The sequence below is a fragment of the Chroicocephalus ridibundus genome, chromosome 16 (assembly GCF_963924245.1).
Source record: "Chroicocephalus ridibundus chromosome 16, bChrRid1.1, whole genome shotgun sequence".
NCBI lineage: Eukaryota > Metazoa > Chordata > Aves > Charadriiformes > Laridae > Chroicocephalus > Chroicocephalus ridibundus.
In genome coordinates this window covers 2,884,715-2,906,015 of record NC_086299.1, presented here as the reverse complement: position 1 = coordinate 2,906,015, position 21,301 = coordinate 2,884,715, and the positions used below count along the sequence as shown (strand labels likewise).

At 41.1% G+C, this 21,301-nt stretch overlaps 1 protein-coding gene across 1 annotated transcript; it reads right to left on the bottom strand.

Annotated features, from left to right (window-relative positions):
- Positions 1-134: 134 nt before the first annotated feature.
- CEP104 (centrosomal protein 104) lies at positions 135-21,283 on the bottom strand. The gene is made up of 22 exons (XM_063353694.1): positions 21,205-21,283; positions 20,370-20,534; positions 19,673-19,846; positions 19,211-19,349; positions 18,449-18,514; positions 17,989-18,065; positions 17,653-17,821; positions 17,275-17,433; positions 16,393-16,647; positions 15,334-15,537; positions 14,610-14,777; positions 13,778-13,951; positions 12,053-12,229; positions 11,532-11,738; positions 10,944-11,060; positions 10,273-10,309; positions 9,712-9,793; positions 8,989-9,097; positions 8,542-8,680; positions 8,036-8,103; positions 6,456-6,546; positions 135-5,203 (listed from the first exon to the last, which is right to left on the bottom strand). Exons 2-22 carry the CDS (start codon positions 20,480-20,482, stop codon positions 5,067-5,069), a joined length of 2,862 nt encoding a protein of 953 aa, XP_063209764.1. The 5' UTR covers positions 20,483-20,534; positions 21,205-21,283; the 3' UTR covers positions 135-5,066.
- Positions 21,284-21,301: the final 18 nt, after the last annotated feature.

Below are 21,301 nucleotides of genomic sequence, written 5' to 3'. Positions count from 1 at the left end.
GGGTGGCATCACGGGACATTCAGACAGAGCGCCGTGCTGCCCTGGCCGCGCCTCCGCAGCCGCGATTTCTCCCCACCCTGCACAGATTTCTGCTCTAACAGCTCGAAAACGCAGAGGTGCCACCCAAACTCGCTAAACAATTTTATTAAATAAGTGCAATAAAAATAATATACGTGTTTAACATCTGAGACTTTCTCTTGTAATGCTAGCAATAAAATCTCTAGGATTTAAATACCTTATCTGCTTATCCAGTACTTAGGAACCGCATAATCTATATAAATGCTCTCTCGAGGTGATGGAAGTCCTAGTGGTCGCTGGAGATGAGATGGATTCTGGTGCGCAGGGACATTGGCCACTCTTGAGGCGTCTCTGCAGTTTAGACGGATGAAAACAACTTGGTTGACATTCAGGTACAGGATGGAAAAAGAAATCAGACATAAAAAAGCCCATGAGAGAAGGATGACAGTCTGTTCTTTCTTTAATAACGATGTGCCGACATTGCTGATTGAAGTTTTACAGTCCAACGGCTTGGAGAACTTTTTTCCATTAGCCAGACCTGCACCTGCACAACAGATTTGCTCCAGAACGTTTCACTCCAGACTCCAGCGCAGAGGGACAAACTTCACTGTGTTTTTCACACCAGGGTTTATTTTGCCACTGTAGAAAACATGTTGTTTATTAAGTGAAAGGAAGCAGCACAGTGAGCTCATCCTTTAAAACTGACAGCTGGTACTACTGTGCTCAAAGAAGGTCCTTCCACATCCTAAAAAAGTTTCCATTTTCTCACTTCTAAATTGTTTCCAATTCGTACCATTGAGTACCATAGAATCATAGAATTGTCAGGGTTGGAAGGGACCTTAAAGATCAGCTCGTTCCAACCCCCTGCCATGGGCAGGGACACCTCCCACTAGATCGGGTTGCTCAGAGCCCCGTCCAGCCTGGCCTTAAAAACTTCCAGGGATGGGGCGTCCACCACCTCTCTGGGCAACCTGTTCCAGTGTCTCACCACCCTCATGGTGAAGAACTCTTCCTAATGACCAGTCTGAATCGTCCCATCTCTAGTTTTAATCCATTCCCTCTAGTCCTACCATTACCCGACATCCTAAAAAGTCCCTCCCCAGCTTTCCTGTAGGCCCCCTTAGTTAAATATTATCTTTATACCTCACTTTAGAAGTTTTTTTTTAGTCTAAAGATACCCAGCAATCTCACTGAATGTTATGCACACTAAAATACTTAACTGATTTCTCTAAAATGTTGCTAAAAAGCTATCCTGGATTTGAAAAAAAATTAAAGCCCTAAGATGCAACGCGGTGTGCCCAAGCCTATGCTTTTTTCTTTTAAAAGCTGACAAAAGGCTCTGTAATGCACTTCTCTGGAGCGCACCTAATTCCTGCTCCTTGGGCAGGTGAGGTGGGTGGGACGGAGAGGGAAGAGGCGGGAATCTCCTACATGACAACTTCTTGCAGTGAAGAAGCTGCAGAGTTATTGCACGGGTCCCTACGGTGTAATTACTGCGCTTTGCGCCAGAGCGGAGAGAAAAGCAGCGACTGCGCTCACTCCGCGGCCGCAGCACGGCGTCCTCCTGCACAGGGTGGGGAACAGGAGCTGCCCAAGGGAAAACGCCTCCCAGGAGACGGTCTGAAACAAGTCTTACACAGCTCCCAACCTTTCTGCTCTGCAGGTCCGTCAGCACTGGGAAATACGACCCCCACTATAATTAATAGCGTTTGTGGGGTCTTGGGGTTGGGGCTTGTTTGGTTGTTTTGGTTTGTTTGGTCGTTTTGTTTTTTTAATCAAGTGTTAATTTTTTTATTTTTAAAAAAACCCCATGTTTTAAAAGGTTGTCCTGTAATGTTATAAAATAGAAAGCACACATCCTGCTCCATACGGGATTTAACTGATTAAGTACACTTCGCTTGACTGGCTTTAAAAGCCATGGCTGAGGAGCAACGCAGAGCTGCATTTACCAATTCAACATACGTACTAGATTGGCCAATCCAAAATACATGGAGGACCTTTGCAAATGGGGTTTTTGCATTAAATTCACACAATGTAAAGCTCACAGTTCTATGTCCAAAAGGCAAAAATGCTCTGGGCAGCAGCTCACGAGCCTGCAGTCCATTGCACATGCCAATCTCTGAGTGAAATCAACGGTGATTTTCTTGCATAAGGAATCAGGTTCTCAAATAGAAGCCTGCGTCACTAAAGTAGAAATAAAAATACATATATCTTTGTTAATATATCTATATATTCCTAACATATGTATATTTATTAATATATATATTTGGAGGAGTTAAAGGAACGATTTATATAAAGACTTTCAAAATACAAGTGCACCAATCTACCCGTAAAATTCAGAAGCTTGTAGACAGGCTGCACGCAAACTATAAAAACTGCGTATTACAAAATCAGTGCTGTATATACAAAACGATACCGCAAATCCACTCCGTGGTAGCAAAAAAACCCAACCCCCAAAACTCCTGCTTCTACTACCATGCTCACTCATTCCTGTACCTGTGGTGGACATGGACATGGGACCAATTAATTCTGCCCTGGAAAGCAATTGCCTGAACGTTACAAGTAGAAATGGGCGGATTGTTGCTTTAGGTACAAAGCTTCATACATTGTGTCTTAACAGAATTTTTTCTCTTTGAAGCTATTAAATGGTCACATGCTGTAGTCTACGGATGTTTATTTTAATCAAGATCTAACTAGAGAAACTCAGCATTAGAGCTGGATTTAGAAGCGAGCTGAGAGAACTACACTAGACCAGGAAAAAAGGTCTAAATTTATTAATTCAAGCTTTTCAGGGCCCCACTAAGATTTTTTTTCCCTTTCTTTAAGGGGCCATATCTTGGGGATATATTTCAGAATTAATTGTGAGATTTTAAAGCACACCTTTAATTTTTCCAGTAGCTCCATCGATACACGCTCTTATTACGTACCAAATGGGGCTCTTGCGGTTTGGCTTAATCCTCTTGTCAAGTGGACTAATAAGGCACTTGGTGCACAGCGAGAGAGGCCGCGCTAACAGCTATTTCATGTTACGTCCTACGCAATGGCATGTCATGCGGCAATAGCCAGCCAGCCCTTAAGCTTTTTTATTTGGTGCTAATTCTCGGCGTTGAGTAGCGCTTTGGGTACTGCTCTACTGCCTTTAGAACCCTAAACCTGAAATATGTGCAGAGGCCACAGCAAAACCACTTCTCACCCTGCCTGGCTTGCGTTACTCCTAGAGCCTCGGCGGACCCAGGGAAGAGACATCTATTTCACTCAACATTATTAACGTGCTTGGACTCATAAAATTACAGACACCGGGATTAGAAAGGAGAGCAAAGTTATCCGTCAAAATAATGTTTCTAAGCATTTTAAAAACGAGTGGAAACATTTTATAACAGTCCTGATCCAATTCCTTTCCTCGCAGGGTCAACTAGAGCTTTCAGCTGACTTACCAGTGTTCAAGGACATCAGTCAGTTTTAGGAAAAAGTACAGTTCCCATTTCCAATAAAGGAACAAAGAGCCTAGCACAAATAAATGGACTTGTAAGCTTTCATAAACGCTACAAATTTGCCCCGTTTTAGCTGACAACGTTTATCATGACAAATAGAGGGAAGAACAAGGCAGCTGCTGGAAACACTAATAGTGTTTTTCTTACTACGAAAAGACAGGAGATCCTGGCACAGGGGCCAAACTAATCACCAAAGAACAGCATGAGTCTTTGACTTACTTCATTATACTTGAGGAGTGGAAAAAGCTTTCCAATTCCTGACCCTACTCGTAAACCTGCCCTAATGAAACAAATAAACCCACACTATAGGATTTGCAGCAGAAAACACAAACCCCAGGGCTTTCCTCGCCTACATTGCAACTGTTCTTTTCTTTTTTTTTTCCTTCTAGCAAACACATGAGGAAGAATTTGTGTTATGGAATTGTTACTTTACCCATTAATTGGTTCAAGAGTCTGTCTATACAGGATCATACAGGTCTTTCAGATAACCGAGACACATGTTCCTACAGCCTGACATGAATTTCCTTCTACACGCGCATGCATTTTTCGTTTCACCTTATGGCAGCTGCACATCCCAGCAGATGAAAGGCATTGCTGAGGTACCAACATCACCACCACATCAAAGGAACCTGTGTGACTGCATCGAGCCTGGTTTGCTCATTGCATATCCAGATTCCCAATGGTGTTTCCTCAAGTCTCATTACGATGAATTCTCTGTAAATGCACTGCTGTAACGCAGGAATCCACCCAGGCGGCCTGTCTCCCAGCCAGCCACTGCACACAGTTTGACTCGCGACCTGATTGTCTACAACTGTCTGATGGCAAGACAAACAAAAATTATTGACACTATTACTTTCAGCATGTTATGAAGTCAATTTTGGCAGAAAACTATCAGCAATATATTCTGCAATTATTACATTGAAGTGACTAACTGGTAAAGTCAGCTAACACAGGTATTACTTCCCAAGCTTTCAGAATATATAATTGCAAACAAGTGTCACACTTGGATCAAAACAACAAGTGCTTTTCAGCTCTGTCCTGAAAGCTTGGTAGGTTTTTTGCTCTTCCCCAAAAGAAAGCCAAAACACAAATGACTGTGGCTTTTGGATCTTAAGGAAATTCCTTACTGGATCTCAAAACCAGACTGTTAGAACCACAGCCCCAGAACGATCCCACAACCAGGGCACAGCTCTGCTGACTGTAACAGCAGCTACAGCGTGGCCATGTCACCTCCATACTCCTTGGGGAGTTTTGCCAGTATGAGGAACCAGTCAAAGACCAATGCACGGCCTTCCTTGTGCTGTAGAGGGAATGCGGCAGGCTAGATCTGTCCCAGAACATTTGCGTATTTCTAACACACGCATTTCTAGGAGCAAACCACAGTGCTGCACAGACAGGTGACACAGACATTATCAGACGAGGCAAGTACTGCTCAAGGCTGACAAACAGCCCCATGCAGTCAAACGAAACAGATGACGTGAATTGCCCACAATTTTTAAATAACTATTAACAACTATACGCCCAGTTATTAAGACAAAGGAAAAAATACTTGTCCTGTCATCGCTTTGAGTATGTTTTGCCAGTGCTTTTATTTGGGCCCCCTCTCAGGGTTGGGATCCTGCTTCCTATAGAGGGAGGTCGAGCTTTGGCTCCTGAAGGACCCGGTTTCCTTAAATACTGGCCACCTATTTTGCCTGTGAAGAGAAAATACAGATCATTATTCAAGCACATCTAGTCCCAGTCTTGAATTTTATCTACTATTTTCATTCTCAAGATATATTAAGTCTAAATGACCGATACCAGCAACTAAAAGCTGGCAGCATTCAGGCTGAGGCACGTCTCATACCAGCAGCGGTAGAACTAAATAGTCAGGGTTCCCCTTCCTATGTCTCGGAAATCGGTCCGGAGTTTTAGCTTTACCCAGGCAGGATTTCAGCTCCTCCTGACTATGCTTCCAAATTCTAAGCAGCAGCTAACTGTCTAGTATTCTCATTAGCAAGCAGGAATAGCAAGGCCGAAGACAGACAGATAGACAGATGTGATTGTAGGTCCAGTTGAAGACTGTAAACTGTTGAGTTTCACCGCATTCACTTGTGACAGCTGAAAGAGACAGTTCAAAAGCTCTTTCCAGGAACTTGGAGTAGTTGTGAAACACAGATATGAGCAAGTACCAAACAGAGGAGCTTAACTCTAGCAACGACGTGAACATGCAGCAGACTAATGAACCCTGAAAAAAGTCCGAAAGAGGAATGGGTTTGGATGTTACTGGCCAAAAGAGTTTTGGTGCTGCAGGCAGTGAAAATAGCTTGTTTGCTTAACTTCTGTGTTCAGGAAATAAAAGGATTTTGCATGTGCTTCATAAATAAATAAATAAAGACAACTGTTAAAGAAACACCTGACATCAGCATCAATTTCTCTTTGCGGGTGAAAAAGCTGCACAATCATAAATTCTGCCTAGCTCCTGAGTCTGAATTGAAAAGGAAAAGCAGTACACAGCACTAACTATTCCATTCCTCTTGTAATTAGGATTAGATTAGCATCCTCTGATTAGACATTAAAAGCTAAATCAGGCTCTTGGTTCTCTGTGTCAGCGCTCAGGAGCTTTCCAGAATGTTAACTGTTTTGTATCATCGCTGATTGTTCTGTTCACAGTCATACAGAAATAAGACTGAACTGATCAAATTATCAAATCTGCCAGTTCCCCCAATCAACTGAGCTAATGCCCTCATTCCGAAATCACTGTTACGGAACGGTTTTGAGAATTTGCTCCCCAAGTATCCTGTAGTCTGTACCAGCAGAAGAAATACCCGTTAGGTTACACAAATGCAGAAAGTGTGTTGAACAAGCAATTAAGAGCCCTCTTGCTTTCAAGGATGAAATACTTTTCTTAAGTAAAGGCAACAGAGTAAAACCCATAATCATCATTATCATAAAATAGTGTCTTACCAGGTTGCACCAGAAGAGTTTTATTTATTGTGGATAACTTCCGTTGGTTCATTTTACAGCCATCGTTGCCCATTAGATGAGACTTCCAGGCCTAAAGCCAGTTAAAAAGAAGGGATATCACAAAACCGGCAAAATTAGCCGATCTTTTATCTATGTATGCACATATACTTTTTAAAACACTGGGAAAATGAGAGCTGTAAATAGATTTTATAGCAATAGCATTTTAATCTGTTCACTCATAAAGGCATGAACACCTTAGGACTTAACAAGTGGAATAGAAATTAATATATCGATTTTTTAAATATAACTTAAAAGGTACATCACAATAAAAAAAAATCCATTCAGACGCTAGAAATTAAAAGCAAGTGACATTCATTTTGCTTTTTAAATTTTCTTAATTAACAACTGAGTTCAAATCAGGAAAACACAATGTACAAATAACACAGAAAATCTTTTCAACTATACACTAAACTGAAAAAGCGTGGGCATGACTACGACGTTATGGTAATAGTTAAGGCATTCAGCAACCTGAAGGAGTAGGAGCTGCTATTACAAGAAAACATGACAGCCTCTTCAAACTAGAAGCTACGTGAAGTCTCTTACAAGAATAATTTGTGCAGAAGCAAGAAAAAAAAATAATCCTCAAATCCAAACAACACAGACATTTCTCAACAAACCTTTCAGACTTGGTTACAATATTTTCTGAGCTCCTCACGCTGGGCAAAGTAAAAAGGATTTGGAAAAAACTTCATTTTGAGAATACTCAACGTCCCATTGCAAGGGAGAAAATGACAGAGATTACACGTCAGCCATTGACATTTCACTGGATCTAATACTCAGTACGGAGTTGTTGGCTGCCTCCTGGACAGACTTTTTCAGAAGATTAAATAATACACAGAACTACTTGAATATGATCATAAGGTAGTGTTAGTTGATTCATACAAAAGACGGAAACAGATATTTTAAGTATTTTTCTGAACAAATCACTTTTTATATAATACCAACATATATTTCCAATTGCCAAAAGCACATTTTGGAGCTGGCACGTCAGAGATTTCACAGCATTAGGCAGTGACAGGGAACAGCGTGTAGCAAGTAGAGAGAGGCCATCCCAACTCTCGTGACCATTATAACAGTTCTTGCTTAATTTCTTCATGTCAATTTGTTCTTATACCCAAAATCCACATCATCTTAATCCTGGATGCCCTGTTGGATGTGCCCAGTCTTGCTGCAGTATTTTAAGCTGCAACATGTCAGCCCCAGGGTTTGGAGTGCCAAGTGAACTCACAGACTCTGGTAGTAGTTGGGAATCTGGAAAGCTGGCAGGTGTACATCTGCCTCTGAAGGAGGAGAAAGGCTGACACCGAGCAGCCTGTAGCCCTGTGGTTCCCATATACACCCTTGAGGGTAGAAGACCCAGGTTCAAAGATGGTCGCCAGCGTTTGGGACAGACACTACAGACCCCGGGCAATAATCCAGGCAAGTTCTTAAATCGTTGGGCATAAGCCAGTGTTAGAAGAGGACACGAATTCAGTCCCAGTGACATAACAACATCAGACCAATCTAGAAGGCAGTCTTACCTCCTCTCCCGCTGGAAAGTTGTCATGGCACAATGGGCAATGGTTTGCCACATTTTCTGGTTTGGCAGCTGAAATTATTAGAAAAAATAACATAAGAATAGCAAAGACAAGGTAATTTCAAGTACAAGAGAACTTGCACAACAAAGAGCATAAAACTATCCCGTGGCTAAGCCAGCTCCTACCCTTTTAACTGCTCTCCAAAAAGCCCCATGTTTAATCATCTACATCGAAACAAGATCAAAAGGAATGACAGGGCTTAATCCACAAGGATGTGGTTTCTGTTCTCTTCACTTGTCCTCCCCACAGTGCATTCATAGAAGTGAAGCATTTCAAGCACTGGGAAACTCAGGCACTTATTCCAGAAGTGTTGCATCCTGAGGATTTACTTCTAAATCCACAGTGCAGTACCTCAATAGAAGCGCTCTGACTTCCCAAAGACACACAGTATTTAAAAGTCTGACTGACCTGACTCTTGAAATTCAACCTTCCCGTACAAAACTACTCACGATTGCAAGTCTTGCTCTTAATATGTTTGGGCAACTCATCTTTTGGAAGGGCCTCGCTGCATCGTTGACATCTCCCAAAGCTGTCCTTTTTATCACAATCAGTCAACAAGTGCTCTGTCAGGCTTGCTATTTCCACCACCTGCAACAGAGCAAGAGGTACCCAAGAAGATTTGTACTGTACCGAGTAAATAAGGATAGTATTTCTAAAACTGATTATGTGATTTTTTGGAAGTTAAATCTCGCTTTCCAAAATGACAAAGGGAAAATGAAATTTTAATCCCATTATTAATACAATTTATAATGCTGCTCTTTTCAAAAAGCACTACCCAAGATCACACAGTTGTGTTCAGAATTCATCTACGTTAGCATTAAATATCTTATAGCACCTTAAAACCAGAATAACAACAGTTAACGTCTTGTAGTATCTCTAGAAAGTTTATGTCTAACCTGTTTGCAGTGCTCACATCTGGTCAACATAGGGCAGTGTTTCCAGTAATGGAGATCCAGTCCTTCCTCTGTGAAGGATTCGTCCCTTTCACCACAAAAAATACATAAGCTAGGAAAAAAAATACAAATATCACTAACATCACAGAGTGAAATGGATCAACCCTGTTTCTTCTCTTAGGAACTATTCTGAAAAATAGCTATCATCTTGGTACACCTTATTTTCCCTATACAGTGCTGACCTTAGGATAGAGCGTGAACAGACACTATTATATAATTTATGGTAAATGCAACTACAAAGCATTTGTTCATACAGAAAGACATAATTCTACAAAAGCACGGAGAACAGCTTGCCGAGACTGGCTTTCATGGCTCCAGATTTTTCAAATGCTTTCTCTATGACCTTGTCCTGCAATACACGTGGAAGCTGCAATATGTCTTTGCCTTACTTTATACCGGCAGCTGAACATTAAACTCTGGCAATTTCTTATCCCACAAGCAACAGCTCAGAAAACAAGTTCAAGGCCACGCTATCCAAGAACTTAAAAAAATCAACATCTAGGATTGCCTGCTGATATTTCGAAATCTGTTAGAAAAGACTTTATTTTTCATTCTTTAAATGCTGAAGGTATTAGCTTTGATCTACTGGAAAAATTTTACTGATGTTATTCGCTTGCAGGTTATACTAAGTGCTTAAGGTGATTAGAAGCTGCTCATCTAACTTACTTATCCAAGTAATTTGCAACAGAGTAATGATCATCTGGAATCTCTGCTGCTGCAGTCTGTGGGCTTTCATTTACCTGGTAATCTGTAAAAAGAGAACTATTAAAACCAAGATCACATTTTAATTTGTTTTTGTGCATGCTTAGAAACACTGCTTCTCTGGATCTTAACAGCAAAAAATCCTAACAGAAGCGTACCATTGCCATATTGGTAAACAAGCACCGACAGACAACATACCTGGAGGCAGCCGGGAAGCTATTGCTTTAGTCATCTACACCAGTAAAATATTTTAGTGGGTATTTTTACTTGTAGTAGATGATCTACCTCAGGTTGGGGAGAAATCTAAAGCTGTTTCAAGCCAAGACATACTCAATTCTTAGGAGAAATTAACTGGTTATCTGATGGCAAATTTTCTTCCGTGAATGTAATGGTTACCTCAGCCAATCTGAAGCACTCTGGCATGCCTTGAACTGAGATAATTCAATAATCCACTAAGCATCTACAGTGTTTCAAAGACATCTTGAAATATTTCTACTTTCCTTAATACTATTCAAAATTACCTACCTTGATACTTTGGCTTCTGAAAATCAGATTCTTTCTCCTATCGAACAAAGAAATTTAAGTCAGAAATTTGCTTAATGACAGCGATGCTCGCCAGGGAGAAAGAGAACAGATTACATCCCAATTTTTCTCCGGAATTAAAAGCTTAGAAGCAGAGCCAATGCATTACAACGTTTGTGCCTCTGGTCCTACAGCAAATCTCTCAGGCATCGAGACAGAGATCTTCTGAGGGTGGAAAACAGCCCTATTTCCTGGCACGGGGGTAGCTGACTGCTGTTCTAAGGTTCAGATATGAAACTTCATGGAAGCGCAGCACAGTGTGCTTCCGGGGGCCTTGACGCACTCAGTACAGCTCCTATACTCTAGCTGACCCAGAAACACTTCGACGTGTAGAAACACTCTCACATTTACCTTAAGAAAGACAAAGCTGTTATAAAAAAGAATCCAAATTCTATACTCTGTTAGGAAAAACAACGCCCAGATTTTAAGCTAGACTGCTGAGGGTGACACTCAGTTAGTGTATGTCATGGAGTCTCTCTCTCTCTCTTTCTTTTTTCCCTTTTTATTTTTTTTTATTTTTTGTTGAGAAACAGTAATGTTAATTATCTAAGCCTGTGATGCCTGAGGAAAAAACAGATTTAAAAAAATAAAAATCAAAACCAAAACACCCTAACCTTTCCAGCTTGAACAACTTCTTGCATCTCCGTTAGAGCTGCCAGCTGTCCTTGCAGAACTTTTGTTTCTTCCTTCTTCTGTTTCTCTGTTTCTTTTGTTGCTGCCTTTTTCTGCATCTGTCAAGAAATACTCTTTCAATTACAAAAGTTTTTGAACCGTCTGTAATATAGCAGAGATTCCAAAGCACATCAGCATAGAATAAATATCCTGCTCGCTTAAATGATTGGTCTGTTATGGTAAAACGCCTCCCTCCTCCCAAACTCCTCTGTACTAACCTGAAAGAAACACACACCACTTCCTCTGCGATTACTGCTTCCAAGGCTAGCCAGCATAAAATGGTATTTTCCAAAATGATTGTGTATTATTTCAGAAGTACCATCTCCGTATTCTTTGTAGGCTTTATTTGGAAGAGTGTGCATATGTAATAAACCGAACACCAGCTTTTCACACTAAGTAATGTTAACAACACACCTTAAGATACTCTGCTACGTGTGTCATTCCACGTCTACAGCTATGAAATCTGTACGTTGCTCAGTGGAATGCAATGTTTAAAGTAGCTACATGTGTTCTAGTATCTTATTACGTACCTTAATTTCAGCTTCAGAAAGTTTACCATCTATTTTAGTAAATCCATCAAAGAGTGTTTTATAGAGAACAGTCTTGCGAATGCTGGCATCATCGGGAGGAAGATATTCCAGTATAGCAGTCCTGTGCTTCTTGTACATATCAAAGATAATCCGCAACGCTACATCACGAACTTCATAAACTCTGTGTTCCAAAGCTCCCGTTGCAAACTGAAAAGAAAAAAACAAAATTATGCCTCTCATTTGCCATGGGTTTTTTAAGGACTTAGTTATTAGTCTTTGACAATTATTTCACTGCAGCGGGAAAAATCTTTACACAGACAGGTTTTTCCAAATGGTTTTTGACCCAGTGATTCTTTCTTTCTGTATTGGCATCTTGCTTCCTCTTAAAGTTGTGTGTTGCACCTCCAAGAGGCTCATAAATTCTCTTTAGTAATTCATGAAGCACTCCAAAACAGACAGACAGGCCTTAATAAAACAGCAACAAAAAAAAGGCTCCGTGTGCTGTAAACTCAGACTCCTACCTTCATGACATTGCCGACAGTAAACCCAGAGTTTTCTGTTCCCATGTCTTTCAAGAGGCATTCCACTAATTCCACTTGACTCATTGCTAGATGTGTTGGGGAGTTCGGTTTTAACGGTTGAACCAAATGAACTGGAACAATCTGAAGAGGTTTAACTTCACTACACAGTGCCATTTCCTACAAACATACAGAGAGCCAGGGTGCATTTAGGAATGCTAAATGAGGAAAGGTAACTGTCTTTGCAAAGTAGAGTTATTCTAAGTTACTTACAACAAGTTAAGTAAAATGAAATAAACCTTCTATAAGAAGTAGCTGCTGCTTTATTACTTTAGCAGCCAGCAGTTGCTTGCAAAGGCTTTAAGGAGAAGATTATACAGATGTTTGGTCTTGCTTTTGGCGTCCGAGAGAAAGCTACCGAGAAATCGATAAAATCTTCAGACATACTCAGATGAGCTATAGAACTGGACTGTAAGAAATATTTCAAAACTCCATCTCAAACTGAACTGTATGAGGAGGAGGTAGATGAGAAGTGTCACAAAGGATACAAAGTCTTGACAATGCATCAAGATGGATTTCAGAGTGCTTCAGAAGACATATGCCATCTTAGAATTTCTCATTGTATATTGCAAAGAACCCTAAGGGCTAAATTCTGCTGTTATTCAAAGCTCAAAGTTTATTTCTTTGCAGGCAGCAGAATGTTTAACAACCGAAAGCAGCCCTCCTCCCCGCTCCTGTCAGCAGAGAGACACTCAAGCAGATGATGGTGTCCCACGGTCCCTCCTCCTGAGGGCCAGATGCAGTTGTAACCGGGCTGGCTGCTCTGCTTTGGGTACACTTATTTCTAGAAGTACATGGCACCTTCCCTAGGGAGCTGCTTATTCTGGCAGCGCATCGTCTATTAACAGCCACACAAAATAAACACATTTTCCTTCTCCGCAGGCCATGTCCTGTCTACAAAAATACATCTGTAACCATGTTCTGATTTCCTTTCTCATTCAATTACAAAATCTATTATAAACAAGCCAAGCAGTAGTAATAAAGTAACCTGTCACCTTTGGGGTCCCACTAACACACCAGATCATTTCACACAATAACCCTGTTAAAATTTTAGTTCCGTCTACAGTGAAAGGAAAGTCTTTTCCCTCCACGTGTGGATGCAAGCAAGGGTAAGCAACCCAGAGCCAGTAACTCACTGGGGACTGAATTAACGCATTTCCACGCAGAACTACTATTCTTTTTTTCTAAATTCTACTGGAATACAGAGCCCATAATCCTCTAGCAGCTATTCACAGCTGCTCCTTGTCAGCATTGAGCAAGGAATGGCCTGCGTATTTAAAAACGGACATCTTCTTTATGGCTTTTCCTAAGTTGACTGTCAAAAACGCAACCAAATCGCAACCCAGCTGAGGAGTATGCTGTACCTTCTTGCTCTCGGCTCTGCAGATCACTTGCAACTAAGAAGAACACAAGAGTTACACCTTTCCTGCATCTGCAGCAGCTGCTGACACCCCACACTGTCCCCACAACAAAGGTGACAACACACTGCTAGAAAAAACACTGCAAAGATACCAAGTTGGTGCTACCACTTTGCCTGCCATATAATGCATAATCCTTTACAGCAGCAAACTCTGGACTTGAAAACAAGCCTGATTAGGCGTTATCCACCTGTAAGCTCTGTGACATTCTTAATGCAAATCAAACCGTAATTTGAAGCGAAACACCTACCTGAATAAAGTTAGAAGCCAGAAGGCGAAGACGGGATGAAGAGTCTCCTGTTCTAGAAAGCAAATTTGGAAGCGTTTTTTCCACACAATGAGAAGTTTCTAGTTTTCCTAGTTTATGTTTTGGTATATATTGCGTAATGATCATTTTTAAAAGTTTCAGGGAAGCTTGAAAAACCTAAGTTAAAAAGAAAAAGGAACCACTGAATAAAAACACCACACAGATGCCTGTTTTCAGACAATATTGTAAAATCTTTTCTGTAGTTCAGAATTACAGTAACACTCTTAATGGAAGCTACTTCAGATACATGTTTTCCAGAAAACATGTCGCTAGGGCATAGGTGAAAGGCTTCAGAATTTGTTTTATAAAGGGTAACACAGCTCTTGATTTTTTTTATTTTCTTCTTCTTTAAGGCTTATTTGAAGCCTAAGTCTCCTTAGGCTACCTGTAGACCCTCAAGTTGGAAACTAAAAGTTACTTCATTACCGAATTTCAACTTTAAAAGAAAACAAAAACAAAACCCACAAGGTTCAATCGCACTACACATTTACTGCATCAGCAGTTGCTTCTCAAGCTCATTACTCAGCCCAGGACAGAATTTTCCATGCTGCTGAATGCCAGACATTGCCCAGTCCTTGATCCTAACTAAAGGCTGACATTCCAGTTGGTTTGGGGCTTCTTTTGTTTTGTGGTTTTTTTTTTTTTTTTTTTAAAAACCAAACTTACTCAATAGTTTTACAAACTATTTGTTCAAAGTATCTTAACCACATGGTTCTATAAGTTTGGCTGCTCGTTCTTCACCAAAGCATTTCTTATGAAACATATCACAACTTACTGAAGACACTATGTCTTTGATGGCTCTCCTCACAAGAAAAACGGCAGCCCTCAGCATGTTCTTTAAATCATCCTTTGGAGTGTTTACTGATATTTCCACCAGCTTCTTATATACAGCTAGTAACGCATCTTCTCGATACGACCAAGTTTTGGAATATGCTCCTGAAACCTGAACACAGAACAAGTTTAACTCTTAAAAAGTCAATACTGATATTTCATTATTCATTCAACATTTATATACAGAAACAACCTCAAAAGAACATATGAGCTTAAGCATGAAATCCCTAGGTGTTTCCTGCAGGAATCTGGCATTTATTAAAAGAGTCTCCTCCTTCTGCACATTTTTTTTAAAAAGGATGAGTAAAATGGATTAACAAGTCAGGCTCAAGGAACCATTTCAGACACAGTAACGGTTTCTCTCCTTATAAAAGACCATTCACAGTGGCAAGTTATGGGTATTCTGGTACGATCTGTATGCTAAAGCAGTCTACCAGACGCTATGAGCTTAGTAGCTCATTAAGTAATTACTCATAAAAGCCACAGCATCATATAAACACTGAAAACAGGCACCCATATTTCCCAGATTGAATTTTAAATCTCAGATTTTTAAGTAACAGCTCTGAACATGTAAAAATCGTATCAGTAGGTCTTTGTTGACAAAGCGCGTATCAAATCAACTCGACGCAGATCACAATAATCTATGTGTTTATTTTGTTGTTCTTTACCAAAGCTTCTCCAAAAACTTCAATAGCAGGGCCAGCCTCCCTCAGTGCCTTCTCAGTCAGTGGTTCTGGTTCCCCAGTGATGCCGTTTCTTGGCGTATCACTGATACCCTCGGCAGTCCCCTGTGGCTCAAGGTACGCAACTGCTTCATCAGGCTGCTTACAGATAGCTGGAAGAGGTCTCTCATCATAAGGTAAGAATTCAACCTACGAAAGAAGATAAAATTTGCTATTCTAGAAATGACTTAGATGTGAAGTTGTTTCACCATTAATTGGATTAACCTCAACGCATCCCCCCCTACCCCATCAAAGCAGTATTGCTTTACAATTCAGTACAGATGTTGAAGTTCCCCTAATAACATCGTAAAGAAATGGAATCAGTGCCTGTGAATAAAACTTTTTTCTTGTCTATTGAATACAATAAAACACACATAAAATGCCTTTTGTAGAAGTACACACGACTACAAAAGAGATCACCTGCTGATAGGAAGCCAGCAAGTCAAAAAGCTTTACTTGTTAAATTATTTCATGTCAATATCTTGTTAAGAGAGAATTCTACTGCCATTAGCGTCAATGCAAGTCTTCCTTAGCTTTGACAAAAGCTGGAAAAGCAAAACCTAAAGATCAAGCTAACTACCTCTCTTTAGACATGAAACCAGCTCTTACCCACAGCCATATTCCAACAAATTCCCTTGCTGCTGTAGATTCATCATCTCTAAGAAGATTTATTAAGCCATTAATGGAGCAAGCAGAATTCTGCCGCCACTACATTGGCTGTGTGACCCCCGATTAGTCATTTAATGTCTATTTGCTTCTATTCGTCTATTTGTAAATCAGGTGTAACGCCCTTTTGCCTCAACTTCAATGAACAGTTGTAAAGCTTCCAAAGAAATTCAGGAAAGAGAAAGACCAATGCCAATTATTAGATGGGCACTGCTCAGCAACACAGTCAGCTTCAGATACTACACAAACCATGAGAATAACCACCAAAGACCTTGTTTTGGAAGGTTGAATACAAGATCATTTGCTGTGATAGATTTCTGCAGTGACAGAGGTACATACACTACTTGCATTTTCTTTGAGAAACACTTCCCCAGAGGGTGTGGGATGAGTCACAGGAGGAGGAGACTGATGGGGAACAAGGGGCTCGGCAGAAGGGGGATCTGCTGACTTCTCTTCCAGCAAAGGCTCTGGCTTCCTTGGCTCTCCTTTCTGCAGTTCTGTGCGCTCAGGAGGAGGTGAATTTGCAGCTTTTGTGCGCTGAGGATTGTCAGTATAAATCATAGGCTCCAAAGGCAATTCAGGTGGTTTTCGAACCTGAGAAAGAAGATTTTGTAAAGTGAGGTTAACAATGTACTAAAATCACAGTGAATACCGCTACAACTCTGACGGCCAACAAGATTCTACTGCTTTCAAGTAAATTTCAGACCTCATTTACAGACATGTAATCTTTTCCACTGGATGCAGCTTTATGAAACAATCAGAAAATAATTCTGTGTGGATGTGTATGGGGAGAGATTATAAAGCTTCCCATTCTGAGAACAATATAAAACTATAAAACTATATTTTATCACATTAATTCTGTATGGTTAGCCACAATGCCAGCATAAGCCTGTTATGCCCCTTCAAAATACAAGAAAGTATCTTCTGAATCTGCATTGGGTAGCCCTGAAATTATGCAGAACAGTCAGGATTCCAATGTCATTTGCTTGAGACCTTAACAGTTTAATTTATGGAGAACTAAGTATGTTCCTAAAGTGCCACATGCAAGTCTTTGGTTAGGGAAATCCACAGTCCAAACAGAAGACTTAAAATCCATATGTAATTGTCATAAAATACCCGTGCAACAAGTCTTACTCCATGAATTTATTTTGGTTGCTCTACCTTTTCTATTCACAACAACTGCATGACAAAGCCTCCTGAATCAGGAATAACTGTACTGACCATCAGCTCTGCATCCAGCAGGTCGTGGAGCTCCAGTTGCTGATACACCTTCAGGCGGTACGCTTCCATTTGCTGTTTCTTCTTTTTAGCAAGATCATAATCCTCTTTCTCTACAGCATAGCGCTTCTCTACCTCATACCGTCCAAGTCGCTCCCCTACCTAGAGATGGTATAACAAGCTAGCTTGGAATCACATTATTGTACATTAAGTATACATTTCAGTATTTCCAGACAAGTTATTAAATCATGCCACCAGATTTTAAAATTACTATTTTGAAAATACACTGGAAATCATTACGATTCCACAGGAGCGCCAAGGTCCCTGATGGACAACTGAAACACCATTTGGCTTAAGAGATAAACAGTCTTTCAACAATACCTTCTGCAAGTCTGCAATAGCTTGTTTGAGTTTCTTGGCATAATCGTAGTGTTCATGATGGACGGCTTCGCGCTTCTTCTCATCCAGTCTACGTATTATCTGGGCAACTTCTGGATCCTGGTACATGTCAAAAGCCAAATCATCCAGAGGTGAAATGGAGTCAGGTTTCCTGAAGATATAAAATGGATAACATAAACTTCCAGCTAATCCAAAATAGACCAGGCTGAGCATACGTCTTCTCTTTTCACTAGCAGGGAACTAACAAAATATAGAGATGAGAACTACTTCAGACTGAGTAGATGTTTTGCCAGGATACATGCAAAAGAACGTCCTTACCCAAGGTAAGTTCCATCCAAGGCAGGATCATCTGATTTAATTCCTAAGTAGTGATCTATCAGCTTCTCTCTGGAAGACTTTGTAGGGGAGGAAAAAATATCTTAATGCACGTTCATCAAGTGTGTGTTAAGGACAGAAATTCTGACTTGCCACAATCAACAAACACTACGCAGTTATAATACTTCTGTTTTGGGACATATTGAAACAAGAGAATTTGGAGAGGCTGAAAGTGCGAATGTTCCAATTGATTATGTTTTATTTTTTGTATCCACAAATTAGGATCAATTTTTGCAAGCTTTCTTGCTTCAAGATAACATAAAAAAAGTAACATAAAAATCAATACATGGCAACTCTGCTACAGCACAAAACTAGCAGAAGAAAGATGCACTCCATTACCCCAAGAACCCTTTAACCGAACATGTGTAGCAATAGTAACAAGACAAGGATGCTTTGCACTTACAGTATTATTGCTGTCATTACTGTAGTCTGCTGGATCTCCAATAATGTTTATAGCTACTAGGGCAACCTGGGATAGATTTAAAGAAAATGTAAACGCATAAGGTCATTATTTTTTCCATAACTTATGAAAACTGAAACAAAAACGTTGGAACAAAAAAATCGTACCAAAAAAAAAAAGGGGCTTGTGGTCTCCAGGGTGGTATGGAAGCAAAGAAAAGCACTAAGTGCTAAATATACTTCATGCTTCATTAAAAATTTATTACCAAATCTACAGACCACATCCCACAGTCATCAGTTGTTCCCTTTTCTGGTCTGGGATGGAGGTGAAAAGAGTCGCTGCAGAACTGAGGCAGATATTTGCTTTTTCTGTATCAGGATGGCTGTACAACACCTCCATTTAATGCCACATCAGATCCTAGAGACCAAAAGTGGCTTTCTAGCGACCGCAGAGCTGTTCGCGGAGGAAGTACTTTGTCTTCAGCACAGAGCCTGCTGTGCAGTCTAAAACTCAGAATGAAAGGCAGTAATGGAATGTGCACTTGACTCGTTTGCTCTGGATAAGTTGCATACGCTTGGTCATGATTCCAAGTCACTTATAACCTCTTATTTGTATTTTCTGTTTTGAAAGAAAACAAAAATAATCCCAGGAGCTTTCAACCAACATTTTTAGCGTCTACAAATCAAGGGAGCAGATTTCTATGCCTGTTCTGATATACTAAAACTTCGTCTAGCTTACCAAGTAAGGACTTTTAAGTCAACTTACCTGACCATATAAGTTATATTTATTGACATAATTTTTATGGAAAATCAGCTTCAGGTACTGGCCAACTGCATCCATATACACAGATTTTAACTCTCGTGCTTTGAAATCAGTCTTTTCATTGTCCGAGAGGGGGACATAACTGAGAAGGAAAACGTAAGAAGTAAGCAGGGGAAACGTACAAATACATAGCTGCATTTTTGCTCCTGAGGTTGGTACATTGATAAGGATTAAAACTCCCTCATAACTGAAACAACACGTGCTGTCATCTGACAAGAGCGTTCATCTGCATCGCGCCTCTTACACCTACGTCTTCAGCTTTGTTACAGATCTAAGCAAGCACGGAATGTCTTTACTGCTTGCAGCACGGCGTATCAATGTTGCATGCAAAGCATAATGAATATTATTTCCTCCTGAAGCCTTTCTGATTAAGGTAATAAACCCATTTAGAGCTTTCTGACTTACCCTAGTCTGTGAAACCTCTCTGACTGATAAGGAGCAAAGTATTCAGGCAAGCTTTCACTGATGTAGAACTCAATTTTGCTTGAAATCATGTACTGGTGAGCAAGCAACTGCAGTTTTCGTATTCGACATCTCTCCACCAACTGCAGAACAATTTCCTGTGGATACTGACAGAGTCTGAAAACATACACAATTTCTGAATCATCTTTTGAAACACGACTTCACTTTCAACTTGAGTAACATTTAGTTAGGAAACTTTCCAAAGTTACTATAGTTTAATTCAGCATTACAAATACTGTAAAAAGAAACCTGAGAGTAGAGTAGAAACACTCTTTTCTTCATTGCATGCACGTGTATGTTGAAGTGCCCCATACATATCTAGGGGATGTGCTGAGAAGACTGGATTTTTAATGCTAAGCCAAAGCAGTTGCAAACTCCAGGAAGACTGACAGTAATAAAAATAGTTCCCTTTTTTTTCTTTTTAAAGGACTTTATTTAAGTGCAATGTGATGCCTTTAGGTGGTAACCAAGGTGCTTTTTCCCTCAGGATAGGGATTCCGTGGGATTAAAGTAACTCTTTTGGTTTTCTAATCAGTTTGGTTTGGGATGCTGTAAACTCCTCTGACCATGCATGGTACATCTCTCACTCATTTTAAACTCAGTGTTTCAGAGCTGTGCACACTCCTCCCACTCGCGATACCTGGGCGATCGCCATCCGTTCACTGTCGGTGCATGAACCATCAGCTCTTTCGCACTGAAGCCATCTTCGTGTCCCGATGAACTAACAACTACAAAACCGATCTTGTGTGGCATCCTGCAGAGGTGAGCGAGTCAAAGCAATGATGTTCCAAGCTTAAACTTATCCCTGGAAGGACAATAAAAGAACGGTGAAACGCTACAGTCAAAGAATTAAATCCTGTGGTCTGTCAAGTCAGTAGATGATGAATACAACTATAAATTTTCTTTAATATTGGCAATATAAACCACACCATGTTCTTATGCTGAGCGTTTTATTAGTACTTCGTGAAATGAGGGTTTGGCTAACTTGTGTAGCAGTTTGCCAATAAACCCAATTAAATCTGCTAATCCAAGACAGAGCCTGAAACTATTTGAGTTCCAAAAAGACGCACAGGAGTGACCTGTACTGCCCTGCGTGTGCTTGAGAAGGAAAAACCCAAACAGACTCGGGCTGCTGACAGGGACGGCAACAACGGGCAGGACAAGCGCCAGCCAAAGACCACCGCTACCCGCCCTCATGCCGTGGTGATACTATGGCATTAACGCCGGTCCCCCCTCTCCTCCCCCGGGCCCAGCCCCACCGCTTCGCCTCAGGAGGCGGCCTCAGGAGGCGGCAGCAGGCCGCGGCGGCGCCCGGAGGGATCATGGCGCCAGCTCGGGAGAACGGCCGAACCGCAGACAGAGCCGTCCGAAACGGCGGAGGCTGGCGGGGACCTCGGGGGAGGCTGGCCCGGGCGGAGGGGAGAGGAAGGGAGGAGATGGAGTCGAGGGGTAGCGCCGAGCCGGGCCCCACTTGCCTCACTGCGGCCCCATCGCCGGGTCTCATGGCAACGCTGCGCCCGCCGCCGCGCATGCGCGCGCGCCCGCCCGCCCCGCTCCTGAGGGCGCATGCGC

Excerpts from the sequence above, each read along its gene's own strand:
- CEP104 (XM_063353694.1), bottom strand. The coding sequence starts at position 20,482 with ATGCCACACAAGATCGGTTTTGTAGTTGTTAGTTCATCGGGACACGAA. Across the intron at positions 19,350-19,672 it reads GAGAGGTTTCACAGACTAGG|TTATGTCCCCCTCTCGGACA; the intron begins GTAAGTCAGAAA and ends TTTCCTTCTCAG. Across the intron at positions 11,061-11,531 it reads TTTCTGAAGCTGAAATTAAG|ATGCAGAAAAAGGCAGCAAC; the intron begins GTACGTAATAAG and ends ATTTCTTGACAG.